Source organism: Siniperca chuatsi, linkage group LG10 (assembly GCF_020085105.1).
Source record: "Siniperca chuatsi isolate FFG_IHB_CAS linkage group LG10, ASM2008510v1, whole genome shotgun sequence".
In the NCBI taxonomy this organism is placed as follows: domain Eukaryota; kingdom Metazoa; phylum Chordata; class Actinopteri; order Centrarchiformes; family Sinipercidae; genus Siniperca; species Siniperca chuatsi.
In genome coordinates, this window is record NC_058051.1 from 17726900 (window position 1) to 17743542 (window position 16643).

Sequence of the window (16643 nt, forward strand, 5' to 3'; positions counted from 1 at the left end):
ATTTTGGTTGGTACTCAAAAAGTATTGAGGTTCGATACCCAGCCCTAATCGGGACCACATATTGAATTTCATTGAACAAAAGTATTAACAGTTAAAAATGCAGAGGATTTTTAGATAAGCTAAATGTTACTATGAAGGCTACATGATTCTGCAAACACCATGTGATTTTATTGGTACAGCATAAAAGGCACAGATTTAATTCACTGAGCATACTTGACCAAAGGAGTGATGAGGCACAGCCAACCAGAGTACACAGACAAGAAAAATAAAAGAATAAAAACTTTGGCTGACCACAGAGTGAATATGGTTATTAAAAACTGAACCAGTCGGCTCTTACTTTCATGATCAAGACAAATCATTGTCATCTTCCACATAGTTAAAGATAATCCTGCCAGGAGAGGGCGTGATACAGTCAAATAACATTTACCATAAAAAAATGCTGGTAGCCACTTGTACCAGAAACTAAAAACATTACATAGAACAAAAAGGAGAAAAAAAAGCAAGTGTAAGCTGGGTACTTTGCTAGTGTTATTGGGCAAAAATCTACCCCAGTGCACTGTGGGTGACCTTAGTGTGGTCTGTACCATACATCATTTTGCATACATCGAAAAAGATACAACCGAAACACCCATCATATATGATGTTTAGAGTAACCCTTCTAGCTGTGCTGGTAAAATACAAAAAAGATCATCTATACAAAAACGAGTCTATTTACCTTGTTTTGGCTTACAAACAGTACCATTACAAGTGTAGTGTATACATCCTATACATCAGTGCTCCTCAGGTTAAGGCTTTATGAACCAAAGCACATTCTTATCCCAACTCATGTGGAGGTAGAAATACTGCAGCAAGTCCACAGTCTAAAGCTATATTCACACCAAATCAGGCTTTGCGGCGAAAACGCCTGATTTGGTGTGAATACAGCTTAAGTACAAAGAGTATTATGACAATGAACAGTAAAGATAATTCTTTCATTAAAAATGCTGCTGACACCCGAGTGTGAACTGAATCTGAAACTGGTTGTGAACTGTTTCCAAAGACAGATGAGCCAAACTTAAACACCTCCTTGAGATTTGATTCCCTCCACACCTTGTACCACTGGAAACCTTTGAACAGCAAATACATCTAAAATGATGGCCCTCTTTACACTATTTTCAAATATAAATACGACTTTTACGTCTTTACATGTAGTGCATTACATTCTGGGAAGAGGCACACTCATACTTTGTCATATGATGCTTGGAGTTTTGATTAAACCAACTGGAGATCATGACTCCACACTAAGCAGTGATAGAGGATACACCATTATAGGCTCATTCAAGTCCTACCTTACAGAGATACTACAAACTGTAGAAGAAATAGTAATTGTGGCAGAGTTACATTAACACTGATTAAATGGTTTGTTTGCCAACCTATATTCAAACTCGTCTCACATGAGTCACACCTATGACGTAAATGCATATGCTGGGAAAATTCCCTAGAAACGATAATATTTATTTGTAGTGCATCACAGCTACATTCCTACTGTATACAATGTATATGATGGAAGACTATCACATATTAAACTTGATTGAATGTAGTTTAGCCCTTTTTTGGGATGTTTTTATCATATGTTTGTCACATGCCTAATACCTGTAATGACACTGAGTTTCAGGTGAGACATTTCAGTGACTGAATAATTACATTACTGATTATTATGCCAAGAATGATACCACATATTCTACAAAAATGAATTTCACTTAAGTGTTTAAATCATGGGATGTTGTGGAGAAACATGTGCAGCGATGGAAATGCATACACATTAAACAAACAACAGGTGTGACTAGAGTGTGACTGTTGGTCTGTTAAAAACAAGTGTGTGTTTAGAGTAGAGGAGTGGGGATTCTCTGTGTTTGAGCAGGAAATAGTGTTTATGCTGTATGTATCAAAAAGTCTGTGGAGAGTCTATCCATGCAACATGCTGCTAGTCGTTAACTAGTCGATAAACATGGTACTGTGCTCCATGTTCACTAGTGGACACTTCAAACACAAAGGCGATGCACAGCAGAGTCTCTTGAGTTTCTCTGTTGGACACCACCTAGCAAGAGACAGGAAAAGAGGAAAACATTGTGGAGGTCAGGATTTAATAATAAAACATGCAAACAAACTCCAATCTGGAGATACAGATGTAGGAAATAACACAGGTGCACAGAGACACATGCACATACCTGTAGGATGGTGAAGTTCTCCAGTACACTGTTCATCATGTATTTCTCTGGCAGGTGTTTGAGTTTGTGGATGAAGTTGATCATATATTCACACATGGGCGAACGATGGATGCGGAACACGTACTTTCCTCCTTCCATTTGTGCATATTCAGTCTTAATGGGAGGAATCCACACATCACAGTTAAACCACATGTTAATATGGTCTGATATGAAGCCCTTTAAGCACATTAAAAAAAAAAGGACAAAAAGAAAAAGAAAAAAAAGGGTTCATCTTCTCACCTCAACCTTCTCTACCACCTGTTTGCCAAAGGAGCAGACCTTTGTTGAAACACTGATGGTGATGTTTTCTGTTCCACTGTACTGGCTGCTCACACCGTAGAACACACCAGAACCCTCCTCAATGTCACTGCTCAGGTCGGCCTGAAACAAGCACAAAAAGATGGGCCGTGTGAATTCCAGCACATATCTGGGTCAGGGTTACTACTGTGGCTCTTGATGCAAAATGTGAGCATTTTCCTGTGACTTTTAGTCCCATTACATGCTCTAAGCAATAATAAAAATAACTTAAGGCATTTCTTGCTTTCATGTGTATTAAAATATGCAGGATAGTTAAAGGTTCACTGTGGAATTTTTGACCACTAGCAGCGCTATGGAGTCGTTTTTCTATGAGTAGGTCCACTTTTTGTTTGTCTCGTGTAAGCGCACAAGGTATGCATGTGTGCACATGAAGGTGATGTGGTACACAGTCCTGCCAATGGTTTCACACTATTCCACTGATCAACAGGTGGAGGTAACAGGCCAAGATATGCTGCAATGTGCCAGCAAAGGCAGGGAAGAAGAAGACTGCAAGCTAGTAAACATGAATGTAAACAATGCAGGATTTAAAATACTTACTGTTTGTTTACAAGAAAACTCCACAGGGCACCTTTAAATAAAATTGTTTGACAAGCAACTACCAGTTCCTGTGTAAACCCCTGCTCCAGCATCACATTGGCTTTGCTTCCCCCGTGTGGTGTAGCAGGTTATAACCTCAGACTAAACGGAGCTATGTAATGTAACACCAACATAAACCAACCATCTAATGCAATGACTGAAATAAAGATCTAATGCAAAAACTAAAATACATAGGTTACGTTAGTGTCAAAGTTGTATAATTCCCCAATGACCCCCTGACTTCTTGTGATAATTTACCAAATTCATCGACTTCCTTTTCTGCAGCATACCTCTCAAAATTTGCAGTTAAAAAAATAAAATAAAATTCTCATCAGTGAGAACACTGCGTACTGACCCAGAACTTGACGAGAAAGAATGCGTTGTGCGGCCCTTTTTCATACAGCTCCTTCAGGCCTCCTTTCTTCTCAGAGAACTTGTCGTAAATCTGCCTCACATCTATAGACTCCAACACGGGGTCATTGTAGCCCGGGTTTGTTGGGCCAATGTGTACGAAAAGGTGTTTATACTGTAGGGAAGGAAGGAGAACTGATAAGAAAGTGAGGAAAGACTTGGTTTGGCAAAATTTTATATTGTTATACTGTATAAATGTCTGGATGTCTGTACCGCCTCCCTGTCTCTCTGGGTCTCCAGAAAAGCAGAGTACTCCAGTAGCCGTAGTTTTGCTGAGGCGATGGTTCTGTCTTGCCATACAGGAGCTGCTATAGCTGCAGGGCGGTGGGGAGGCAGCGGCTCATAACCTGCCAAACATTTAAACCGGGAAAACACAATTAATATAACAATAATCTTTACTAATTACTAAAATCTGTGAGTTTGCGTTCACACTTACTGATAGGTGCAGGGACAGGGGCTGGTAGTGTAGTGTATGGTGGCTGTGCAAAGGGCTTGATGCTGTGAGAAGGAAGAGTAGGAACCCAAAAATGAGCAACTGTACCAGCTTAAGTACAAGACTCTCTCCAATTTTAAACAAACAAAACCAACTAATCTGCCAGTGTTACTTACTCCTGAGAATGTCCAGGCTGTCCTGGCATAGGGCCGGGCCAAAACTAAACAAAGGGAAAGAAGGGAAACAGGGCAGATAGTATACTCAGACTTTTATCCAGAAGGTAGAAAAGTGTGTGTGAACAGATGTGTGTGTGTGTGTGTGTGTGTGTGTGTTTGTGTCTCACTCTAACTGGTGCAGGGAACGGAGTCTGGGCTTTCATTACACTAGCTGACACAATCTGTGCTGATGAGAGGTTGGCTACTGTCTGCAGTGCCTTGTCTTTGGATACCTGGTCCTAAATGAGAAAGACAAAGTATTACACAATGAAAATGCTCCATCTTGAAAAATCCAGTAAAAATTTGGTTAGAAAATGCTCCAGTCAGCCAACCTTCAAGGTGGGTTTAGACAGCAAGCCAGCCAACATATTATACAGTACTTCAGCATGATGCAGTAACTATGAGGGAAGACAGGACAGAGTGCAAAGCAGAAATGGGGGGGGGGGGCACCAAGCTAGCAGGCTAGGAGAGCTAACTGGAGCCATCACCAGTATTTAACTAAAGCCACTAAAAACAAGAGAGTAATGAGCAGGATTTTTGAGTCTGGCAGCAGAACTGCATTGCAGTAATGTGATGCCAACCACAAAGCACAAAGCCTGAAGCACAAAACTGTAGTTGTATAACCAAAACTTACCAAGTTCATGGCCTATGGCAAAGAAGACACATTATTAATTAACTTCAGTACATTCAAAATAACAGCAGGTCACAGATTCACTGTTCAATGTAGAAAAACACCTTGCTCACTACATACAACTCTTTGAAATGACTACACCCTGAACCTACCTTGTCAAACACACACACGCTAAGCTAAAAAAATGAATCTTACATTGACCTGACGAGCTGCATCCTTTTAATCTGTGCTGTCTGAAAGCTGAGTGCTGATGTTTAAACCAGGAAATACATAGGCCTGGAAATCTGAACAAGTTACACTCTCCAAATGTGTGTTAGAGAGCAGCAAATTAAATGCTTTTGATGCAAAATTATGTCACAAAGAACTTTTATTACAGGACATGGTAAAACCACAAGAAAACTGCTTAAACAGAAAGATATAAAGGACTGAGGGAAATGAGAACGTGGAGATCAGAAGTGATTTAAAAGAGAAAACTGAAATTTGTCATATATGCACATGGATGAGAGGCACATTCAAAAAATCCCTGCATGTCTGTGTGTACGCAAGCATTCTTGTTAATTACTACAGCCATGCACATGCTTAGGTCAACCAAGACAGCTACTGATTCTCATGCAATTATCTGTCCAAAGCCACAAGCCCTGTGAACTAAGTAAACAAATCAACATTATTGCCATGCATTATAACAAAACCCTCTTTCCCACATATTGTGACACATAACCGCATTCAAAACATCTGGCTTTTACAGTGTAGAAGTTAGACTTACACAACAAGTGAGACCTTTAAAGCATATAAGTAAACAAATAAAATGTTTGAAAATATACTGAGTTTGCAAAATCTGAGGCAGTCATGCCACATTCCCACAGCCATTAACAAGCACTATCTCAGTGCCCTAATGATGGTATTACAGTCATGTACCTAACTATTTCTAAGCTGGATTTATACTTCTCCATCAAGGTGTTCCAGGTGTTCTATTATTAATGAAAACAAAATGACAGTCCTTCTCTGATTTGTTTCATGCTGTCTTGGCAGTGAAACTACGTGTAGTTACATTTTTGAGGAGGTGCACGTCAACTATGGCAGAACCCCCAATGTACGAATGGAGCCTTGTTAAGTGCGTACAGTAAAACCCAGACAGAGAAGCATAAATCTGCCATAAGCTCTGACAAAGACATCTATGGTGATTTAATGGCAGAGCGAAGCAGCTAGCATGGTCAGTGAGCGTGTGTACCTTGAGCTTAGACTGAATCTCACGCGACTTTCTCTTGGCCAAGACTTGCAGGTGACTAGAGACCTGACGAAAGACAGGATGAAGGAAAGAAGATGGGAGGGAAAAGGAAAGGAAAAGAAGAGGGGATGTGACTACAGAGAGAAGGGAGAGTTGATTTAGTGGGCACCCACCTTAATGCTGGTCTGGTATTCTCGTACCCTCTTACGTGCCAGAACCTGAATGTGACTAGACACCTATGGGGCCAGGGTTACCCCCATGAAAAAAACACACATTTTCAGGATGATTTTGGCAATTTTAAATAGACATGGTCCATTAATAATGACTTCAATGAGGTGAATGGGTAAATTACAACAAAAAAAAAAAAAAAAAAAAAAAAAAAAAAACTTCTCAGGAGGTTTGTAAAACACATGTAAACACTGTTGTCTTCAATAACACCTGTGCATACCTGTTTGCGTGTGCGCGTCTTTCCTGTTCGTAGCTTGATATAGCGAGCTATCAGCTCATTTCGACCTAGAATTGAGAAATTAATAGTTAAAATCAGAAGTGAGCACTTTAAGCAGCTGCATAGGGTATTGCAACTTCTGCGTTTATCACGTGATGCATACTGGCCCAAAAAGCGTTTTTAGCAACCTGTGTGTAAAACACACGCATATCTCTTTTGTCCAGGTGCTGACTCCAAAAAGTAGGTACTATCTGTTTCTGGATTCGCAACACTGTAGAAGACTCCCCGTGCAAAAAGCTTTCCACCCGTACACAAGCAGTGGAAAAGGAGTGGCTGTAAAACGGTGAATGAATTTATTTGAGTGTCACAAACCCCCCAAAATAACCTTTTATTTTCAAAATTTGATATAAACAACATTTGAAAAGTCTGCAGGAGCCGTATGGTTAAATTATTTTATTCCATTCATGTGCGGGGAGCCAACAGCAAGTCAGCTCTACACTGGCTCGGCGGGAGAAGGACTCTAGTGCGCATGTTCTATACTCAAAAACCGAATTCTGCAATTTTCTGGTGAAATTATCTAATGTGTGACAATTGATGATAGCCACAATTTTGGACGAAATAAAATGATCGTTGATGTATTACACTGTTCGTTGGCATGAATCCAGGGCCGATAAAATAAAATGTGAAAAGGTCCTGCCTTAGTTTTCGTCTGTGGTACGTTCACAAAATAGGCATGTTTTACTACTACTACTACTACTACTACTACTCCTCCTCCTCCTCCTCCAACCACGGGTGCAACCAATCTCATTTGTTCACTGAAATAAATACAAACCTAAAAAGGCAATGGTGACGGGAGTGAGTGCACTAATACATTAACATTAAGCCAAACTTAATCAGTACTTGATCTCAAATCTACTGCAACACAGCAAACCACACAGTCTCTATTTTAATTTGTATCTTACAACGTTAATCTTCTTAAGTACAATCATAACACACCTGGCAAGACCATGAGTCCTTCATGTTTTTCAGCCTAGGGATCACTGTGACATTGAGCATTTCAACTGGTCGAATGTATGTTTAGGTTGTACTGAACCAAGCCTTGGTATGAAGAAAAAGAAGATGAGAATAGATGTGGATCCTTTTTCCATTCTCAGAAAGCATTTGAAATGAAGCCAGCATAATATGAAAGTTTAATGTGGCTGCACTTTTAGTGTGAGATGTGAGAAGATAGTGAGGCTCTCATAAGTCTACTGCATTCCCACACGCACACGCAATTACAGGGACTGTCAAGCTTTCAATTTATGTATGATATTGTCATTAAGGACAGTGTGTGTTAATTTAGAGTCAGATTTGGCCTTGCTCGATGGCAGAGCTCCAAAGCAGACAGACAAGAGGTGGGAATGGAAGGAAAAAGAGAGAAGAGGTCATCATATAGTTATGCTTCCAAAATGTGGTCACAACAGACTGCATGGTCAGCTTTCTTTCTCTGCCTCCCCCAGATCCAACCCACACTTGATGATCTGTTTGTCTCTAATCGTAACTGGTGAGCAACTCACTATTCACTCTGCTGTGTTGTCAAAATTAGAGAGATACTAAAGAGAGGTTCAAGATAAAGGTGCCCAAATTAAGCCTTACAGACTGATTCCATGGCTGTAATCATTTAATCACATTTACACATGCATTAACATCATCAACATCACCATCCCTCTTTCTGGGAAGTGGTGTCATGCTGTAGGAACTGGAGCAGGCTGAGTCACATCAACTGGAGTTACCAGAACACAGAATTCCCCAAAATCAACAGAAGGGGCTGACTCAGACCCAGCAGTCTGCTCCAATTCCCAAAACAGGACACATGTACTTTCCTGCAGCCTACCGCTACGCCACATAAGGCCAAACGCATGTCCCATTTGTTGTATGTGTGTTGTATCCAAGTCGAAATTAGAGATGAGATTTTCATCAAAAAAAGAGAGAGATAAAGGGAGACAGACAGTGCACAATACAGAGAGTGGGCCAGCAAGATAAAACTAAACAAACTCAAATTTATTTGGTCATTATTTCAGTGAGGATACACAATTAAAAATAGCAGAAAATAACTGCATAAATTGTATTCGCCAGAGTGACACAATTGGCAAAGCGTCTTGCAAATATCAAGCATATTTCACCAGTGGAGCCTGACCTTCTCACAGCAGGGTTCGTGAAGAGGCCCTGCCAAAAATGTATTTGATAATCTGAATGAGCCTGTCTTTGACCCGACTTGACTTAGTCCCATCTGTAAATGAAAAAAAATCAACCACATCCAGAAAAGGATTTGATTTGTTCACAGGGGTTGTATTTAGTCAACTGCTGGAAGTCAATTTTGGACTTAAAAATGTTCTTAAATTTAAGAGAGCTCCAGTAGCGTGGCATAGAGTAGATCCTAGAGGGCTGCAGTACAGAAACAGAGCTGAACCCACAGCTTCTGAGACATGTTTTGGAGGAATTGTCCACAAGATCATTGGTCATAATGAATAATACATTAGCTTAGGCAATATGAATAATTCAGAATGACTTTCTTTGTTTGTTTCCATTACAACAAATGTCCTATTTATTTTATATATATATATATATATATATTATATATATATATATATATATATATATATATATATATATATATATTTAAAAATATTGTTGTTAATACATTGTTGTTAATTTCACCTGTTAACTGCTACTGAGACATTAATAGATAAAATAAATATAGATGTTTTGGCAGAAAAACATATCCCTCAGTAAAATGCAAGAATAAAAAAAATCAACAATATGGCATATGTGGGGTAAATCCTTGTCTCTGATTGGGCCTTCCTACTCTGAGTTTATATGATCACATGAGAACTACTCTTAAAATGGTACTCTTACACTTGGCTGCAAGTAGCAGTAAGTTTCTTGTTACATGTGTCTTATTCTTCACACAAGGTACATTTTACTCCTAAAATAGCTCTCTAGAGCATTCTTAAGTGTAATTCTTAGAAGTTTGATAAATACAGGCCATTAAAAAAAGAAAAAAAAAAAGTGGACACAACATCAAGAACACCTATGCAATCTACTGCAATCCACCAAAATAGGCCAGCATTAAATATGACCTTACTGAACCTTGTAGTGTTTAGTTTTTGTTGAAACTGGGTCATTAAACTCTCCTTTAATTTCCAAGGTCATAGTTTTAGATGTTTTGATCTGAATTACATTTTAAAATGTTTATTGCATCTCCCACCTATGTGTATGAGGGACAAAAACTCAAAATTACAATATAATGCTATCAAATCGAAACCACCACAAAGTACTGAATCAAAAACAACCCAAGTGTTAAAACAACACAACAAACTAGTACCTATCACCAACATGATACTAAAACAACATCATTAAAACAAGTAGCCTCTGTTTTATCTGCGTCACCCTGTAAGTGCAAGAGCAACTGATCTGTCTGCTGATCATCCTAATTTGGGAATACATGCTTGACACCATAATCCAGGGTGACATCATGGCAGTAACATACAACTGTGAGCAAAGACGGCACAGAGACTGGAGCTCAATTACAACTGGCCTAGTTAAGCAGGAGGAGGTAAATACAACATTTTTAAAGCAGAGTCTGGGATTTTGCAGATGATAACATTTTTATATTAATTTAAATGTCATCTTTTCCTGGTTTTAACATCTGCACTAAGTGATCCACACACTAAATGGTTCTAATTGCTTGATCGTGATATCCATATGAGCCACTTTCAGACATGAGATAATCCATAAATGCTCTGCCAATTTTAGCAGTTGACTTGTGATGTTTGAAAAGGACTTCAATTTGGTAATCTGTAAAAGAAGCACTAGCAATCTGCCAATTTAGGACCTTCTAGTAACATTTCTGTAACATCAGTTACGCTGCTCTAGTGTGATAAAAGCAGTCACACTGAAAACAGTGGGCACATACAAGATTAAAAAGTACATTTATAATATACAGTAATTCAAAAATTGCTATGGAAGTTTGTAGTCCCTTGATACACCTTGACTTCTTGGTGAATTTTATGAAGTAGGTTGGGATTAATTTAAGACAATGTGATCATAGTGTATGATATAAAGAACACCGCTGGGTGGCGAATATGACCCTGGAGTAGCACAGACTGAAATTCTGATAAAGTATTGTCAGTTGACAATCAAACTGTAATGAAACAAGTTAAGTAGTTTCCTTTCTTCACCCTGTTTTTGATATTATTTTAATTTTATAACCTGCAAAATAAACTGATATTGTTTGTATTTTATTTACAACAGAAAACAATGTATATGTTAAGAAATAAAGTATTGAAGGAAATGTCACAAATCACATCATGCAAGCTTTTAAAACAAGAAGGGGTATTCAAAGTTTCTCAAAGTTTTGTATTTAGAGGCAGTGACTCAAAAGTCTGGGGGTGGTGTTCTACAGGCTAGTTTGAAAATGAAAGACCAGTGGGTTACTGAGAGCATGGGGATTATGTTCTAAGTGTCACTGTAGCTTTCCTATGTGTGAATGTGTGTACCAGTGGGACTGTCCTTGTTTATTGAGAAGGAAGTGGGGGTGGTCAACACAGTGAGCACACACTTCCACAAAAGGAGAAAATGCTGCAATGTTAAAACACACTTTCCTTTTCTGTTGCATGGAATCACACATCCCGTTCCTCTCACAACACACACTCATACATAAACAAATGCATGACACAGGCTGTTGCAGGCGGGAATACCAACCCTCAGGGGGAAAAAAAAGAGAAAGAAAGACAAAAATGCTGGGAATGTTGGATGCTAGCCAAGGCCTTCAATAAGGTAGAAAGAAACGATCAAAATACACCAAAGCTCTACTCGTAGGCAGCATCCTGAACAGATCCTAATAAAAACAAACACTGGTTATGCAGTCCCATTGACGAATAGTCTTTAAGTAATTAGTTCCCTGGGGAATGAGCAATCAAGCAATTTATTCATATGCTAACCCTAACCTGAAATGTCAACCTGCTCTATACTTTGACACTGTCTGTGACTGTGGCTGCCCTTTGACCTCAAAGATAAATAGCTGCAGATCACCTGGGCACAAACTAAGAGGTCTTTACAAGACCGATCAATAACCCACTGGGTTCCAAAGTGCATCCAGCGGATCACTACTGGCCTTTGTTGGGGTTCCTTGGAAAACCAAACCATATCAGGAATAAAGTTTCATCATTCTGTAAAAGGCCCTTTTACTTATTAGTTATGTAATCAGTGTCACCGCAGTTATGTAGTACTGTAATGTACTGTAATTAGTTATGTAAATCAGTGTCACTGTACAGCTTGCAGACAGGGACTCCACTAAACACAAAAGCCAGACATCACAAGCTGAATGCAATGCAATGGCGAATTAGATTGGGTATTTTCACTTCCACATCCAAATAAGTGCTTTATATAGATTAAAGGACTGATGCTCCTGTACTATATGTGCAGTTGCAAATCTGTGTCCTGCAGAGACCCTGTGCCCACAATCTGTACAGTGAACCTTGTGAAAACCTTGCTGTTATTACTAGAAATGAAGACCCAAGTTGTAAAAACAAACATACAAACAAAAAAACATAAAAAATAGTGACAAATTTTCTTAAAATTCTGCCATTGTAAGAGCATGATCTAAAATGTTTCGGTTTGCGGTTACATGACAGAAAATGTTTCATTATGTTAGGACAGAAATTTGCTGTTCCTCACCATACATCTTCCCTTCATCTGAGAGTATGATCTTCCTCCTGCCGCAGGGAGGGTAGATGGCCAGAGCTTCCTGAAAGCTCTGCTCAATGTCTGGACTCCACACTCCCTCAGGGTCGCCGTCCAATCCACGGTCCGGCCCGTCTCCCAGTGCTTCTCCATCGCCACCCTCCTCCTGCGCCCCGTCAGGGCTGCCACGGCAACTCCACTCCGACGCAATGATGACGGCTCCGGCCACAACACACCTAGAAAACACAGGACATTTAAAATAATTCACAGTTTGATAAGCCCCGGCCTTTTAGTTACTGTTGCTACGCCTGTAAAACTTTCCGTTCTTGCATGGCATGCAGTATACAATAACAGAGGCAGATTTAATTTAGTAATTTTTAAAACAATGGCTCCTTGACTTCACACAGAGGTAGACAAAAGCAGGGTTTTCATTTAGCCAGCAGATTTTAATTAGCTGTAGCTAGCTGCCTAATTAACCTAATGTTAGCTCCATTAATTGGTTGAAAACTCTGTCTCCAGCTGATTTTTTAATTTTCGTACTTCTGATGTTACTAGAAAAAAGGCTTTTAGGACGAGGCCTAACCAACGTGTTGGAAAAAGTAACGCTATCTTGGATAAGAGATGAATTAAGGAGTATAAACTTCACCAAACCCAATAAAGATCAGGACATAGCTGCTAACATTAGCCTAAACTCTAGAGACTCTAGAGATGGGGCACTGGACATTTGTCTCATTTAAGAATTCCTTTGATTGGTTATATTACTTATAGGGATAAATAAATAATTCCATTTCCATAATTCCATTATGGATCATCAACAAAAATAGAAATGATGCAAATAGTAATGCTTGTCCTGAACCCAGGTTTCAGGACAGATTTTCTTCCACATTAAAAAAGCATTACACCTAAATATCTGCCACAATGTAAGAGCAGTATTTGTTTTGATAGCTGATGAATTTAGAGAACAATCAGCCGAGGTTTAAAGAACTTAATGCAGCCGTCTCCTGGATTTTGAAAACACAGTGCAGCTTTAAATCATCTATTAAAGTAACATATACAAACCCTTTACAGAAATTTTCTGTAATGACTTCAACACAGCACACACCACTAGTAGCCTGGAAATGTATTTTGTTTCTTCAATTGGTTAGCAAGGAAATGTTTTTAACACCCTACATCTAATACCATATAGGAGGATGCCAAAGCAGCCTTCAATGTTGTATCAGTACCGAACCACACATGTAATAAAGTTATAAAATGCAGTTTAATTTAAAACTACAACCAAAAATATCAAGGCAAAGTATTAGAGCCTAACTCTCAGGTGTCTGAGTCTAATGTGCCACTGGACAGAGAGAGATCTACCAACAACTCTGTTCCAAAAAATGATGATATGTAGTAGAGCTTAAACAATTTGTCAGTTAATCCAGTAGTTGATTTATTCATTAATCAATCTGCAGAGAATTCACCTGCAACTATTTTGATGATCAGTAAGTTGTTTCAATCATTTTTCAAGCAAAAATTCTCTGCAGCTTCTCAAATGTGAGGATTTGCTGTTTTTCTTTCTCATATATAATAATGAATTGAATATCTTTGGGTTTTGGATTGATGAAACAAGGAATATGAAGATGCCACTTTAGGCTCTGGGAAATTATAGTGGGCAGTTTTCACTATTTTCAGGCATTTTAAAGAACACAATTAATTGAGAAATAAATCGGCAGATTAAACAATAATGAAAATAATCATCAGTTGCAGCCCTAGTATGTAACCATGCAAATTACATATAATTAAGCAAACTTTATATGCACTTAATTTCATGGGAATTATGTTGAAGCTTTAGGGCCTTACTATTATCACTATTAGTGGTGCTGACCTCTCAAAAATGTTCTTACCTACAAACTTTTCAGAGGAATATTTTTGAATTTCACTGAAGTTCCTAATTTGTACATGCTCACGAATATAAAATAAATTCTGAATTCTATGAATGAGGCCCAACGACAGGCAGGTCAGGAAAATCAAAAGAGTGGGCCTGCACTATGTCTTGCTAATCAACATCACACACATTGTGACGGATGGACAGGACCAGGATTAACTCTGCGCCTGACGAGAATGATGACGGATTTCTTGGACTCCAAATGTCTCCACACTTCACCAAGACCGAGATCAGATTCATCTGAAGTTGTTTACAGCTTCCTTGGGAACAGGGAGTATTAACAGTCCTGGCATTAATGGTTAAAGACTTAACGAGAAAAATGGCAAAACATTAAGAGCTTGCAAATTTCTAAAGACACTGGCCAAGGTCAATGAAGACACCACCAGTTGGTCTAGCTAATAAGGTTACACCAGTGGATGAAAGAGGATAAATGACAAATTGACCACAGTTAGTGACGGCGAGACCAGTTAGTAATTTTCCTTAGCTACTCATCCTAGGGAAACTAGTTTAAAAGGCAGTACTTGAGCCATATGAACTTCCCAGAAGCCTGCAACTTTGCCTGCATGGGCCACATGAGGAAATTACACATTCTTTTGTTATTGTTGAGGATGCTCCAAGTCTCCTCAAACACCGACACACATATGCAACATGAATGCTGCCTGGTGTGTAATGTTTTCCAGAGTGTGGCTAACATGGCCCCTGCCACAGAAGGACCACAGAGGATCTGTGTGGTCGCAGATCTTCCCCTGCTGTGGTGGGCTTATTGGACACACTCTGCACAGGGCCTTCCCAGTTTCAAATCACTGCTGATGGGACTGTGCTGTTGCCATAGACAACAGACAGACCCTGGTGAGATGGTTAGGAAAGAGCAAAGCCTAAAAGAGCATTGTGAAATTCAAGAGTAGAAGATGTGAAGGTATTGAAGGTTTTTACTGTGTGAGAAGTCTGCAACTGGGAAGATGTTTATTTGTCCTGACTGGTTCTGATTAACCTTAATGTTCTGTTTGAGGTCCTGGAGACCCCTGGGCCCCTTTAACAGCGTAAAAAACAACAACATACTAATCATTGTTTTATCGCCTTGATACTTCATGACTTTTATTAAATTATATTAGAATTACTTATAAGGACTTTTGTAACAGTTTGAGTTAGACCTCTCTGGGGTATAATTGACCCCAAAAGTAACATCACAATGGTTCCGAAACTTTTGTTTAATATTTGTGAAATGCTGGATACTTTCACCTATTCAGGCATATAGAAGCCTTCAAATTAAACAATCTGAGATGGAAATATCCCATTTTGGTTGAACTACTCAAAGCTCATGCCCACATGACGCCATAACCTGTGATGATGGGCCATAGGTATACATTGCTCAATTCTAGGGGGTCACAAGACAAAAATGTTGGGAACCTCTGCTATATAGGATAACATATTCTACAGTTCTTGGTCTGTGAATGGCTTTTTGGCAACAAAAGGGATTATAAATATGTTCATGCAACATCAAATATGTCCTTCTTTGGTGTAATAACAATGCTTTATGGTAATTTCCATATTGTCTCACCATAAACAAATTGCAAGCTCAGTTTGTGGTAAAAGCTAAGTTACCACTTCAATAATTTTCACTTATAGGGTTTTAATAAGGTCAAAGCAAAAAAAAAAAGAAAAAGAAAAAAAACTGGTTGTTTAAAATATTATATATTGTATTATATATATTGTATAAAATTATTTAAATGTTTTACACATACAGCAGACGGGTCTGTGAGACGGCAACCAATGAGGAAGTAAAGCCAATGTCAACAACAAAATAAGAGTTAACTTTGATTAAATCACTTCAGTTAACTGTAATTGATATACAGTATTGACAGTAAGTAGTGTAGTATTGTACACTCAGTGGCCACTTTATTACGTATACATGTAAAGTCTAATGCAATCCAATACAACAGCTCAGCTATAAATTTTACCTTTGCAAAGATAGGTTCTGTTTTGATTAACACTGGCAGAGGTGTATTCATTTGACTATATGTTTATTACTGAGGCTGTAGTTTGCTGTGGTGAAATGGTCTGCATTACATTGAGGTGTTTCTACTGTTTTGCCCTCCCCATTTACATACATGAGCGGGGAAGGATATTAGACACACATTTCAATATATTGCAGTCCAGTACAACACCACCACTAACTATGACCTCGATAATAAGTTGAATTAACAGTGTTAACAAAACTGAACATTATGAGCTTTAGAAGTATAGAATTTGTGGCAGATCTGTTGTATTGTATTTCATTATAATGTATAGGTGTATGTGATGGTGGCCAGGGAGTGTATATCAAGACTGAGTGTAAGGTTACTGCTGAGCAATTTGGCTAAGATTTGGGAAATCATGCAACTGAGGTATCACAGCCACAGTTTTGTCATTTGCCAGAGTAGAGGTGATATAAAGTTAGGACATTTTGAACTGAAGGCATATGCAGCCCTGGCAGTTTCAAATAGCTCCCAGTGGCC

At 38.8% G+C, this 16643-nt stretch overlaps 1 protein-coding gene across 1 annotated transcript; it reads right to left on the reverse strand.

The window, feature by feature from the left end:
- Nucleotides 1-146: 146 nt before the first annotated feature.
- tead3a (TEA domain family member 3 a) lies at nucleotides 147-14722 on the reverse strand. Its single transcript, XM_044210592.1, has 13 exons — nucleotides 14670-14722; nucleotides 12219-12460; nucleotides 6504-6568; nucleotides 6059-6121; nucleotides 4834-4845; nucleotides 4328-4438; nucleotides 4161-4204; nucleotides 3988-4049; nucleotides 3765-3898; nucleotides 3496-3666; nucleotides 2487-2627; nucleotides 2208-2360; nucleotides 147-2077 (listed from the first exon to the last, which is right to left on the reverse strand). Exons 1-13 carry the CDS (start codon nucleotides 14720-14722, stop codon nucleotides 1964-1966), a joined length of 1365 nt encoding a protein of 454 aa, XP_044066527.1. The 3' UTR covers nucleotides 147-1963.
- Between the last annotated feature and the right edge of the window lie 1921 nt (nucleotides 14723-16643).

What these genes read in the sequence shown, in the direction of transcription:
- tead3a (XM_044210592.1), bottom strand. Translation starts at nt 14,722, where the DNA reads ATGTGGCCCATGCAGGCAAAGTTGCAGGCTTCTGGGAAGTTCATATGG. An exon ending in CGTTCCCTGCACCAGTTAGA is followed by an intron (nt 4,205 to 4,327) that starts GTGAGACACAAA and finishes CCCTTTGTTTAG; the next exon opens with TTTTGGCCCGGCCCTATGCC. An exon ending in CAGCCTGGACATTCTCAGGA is followed by an intron (nt 4,050 to 4,160) that starts GTAAGTAACACT and finishes TCCTTCTCACAG; the next exon opens with CATCAAGCCCTTTGCACAGC.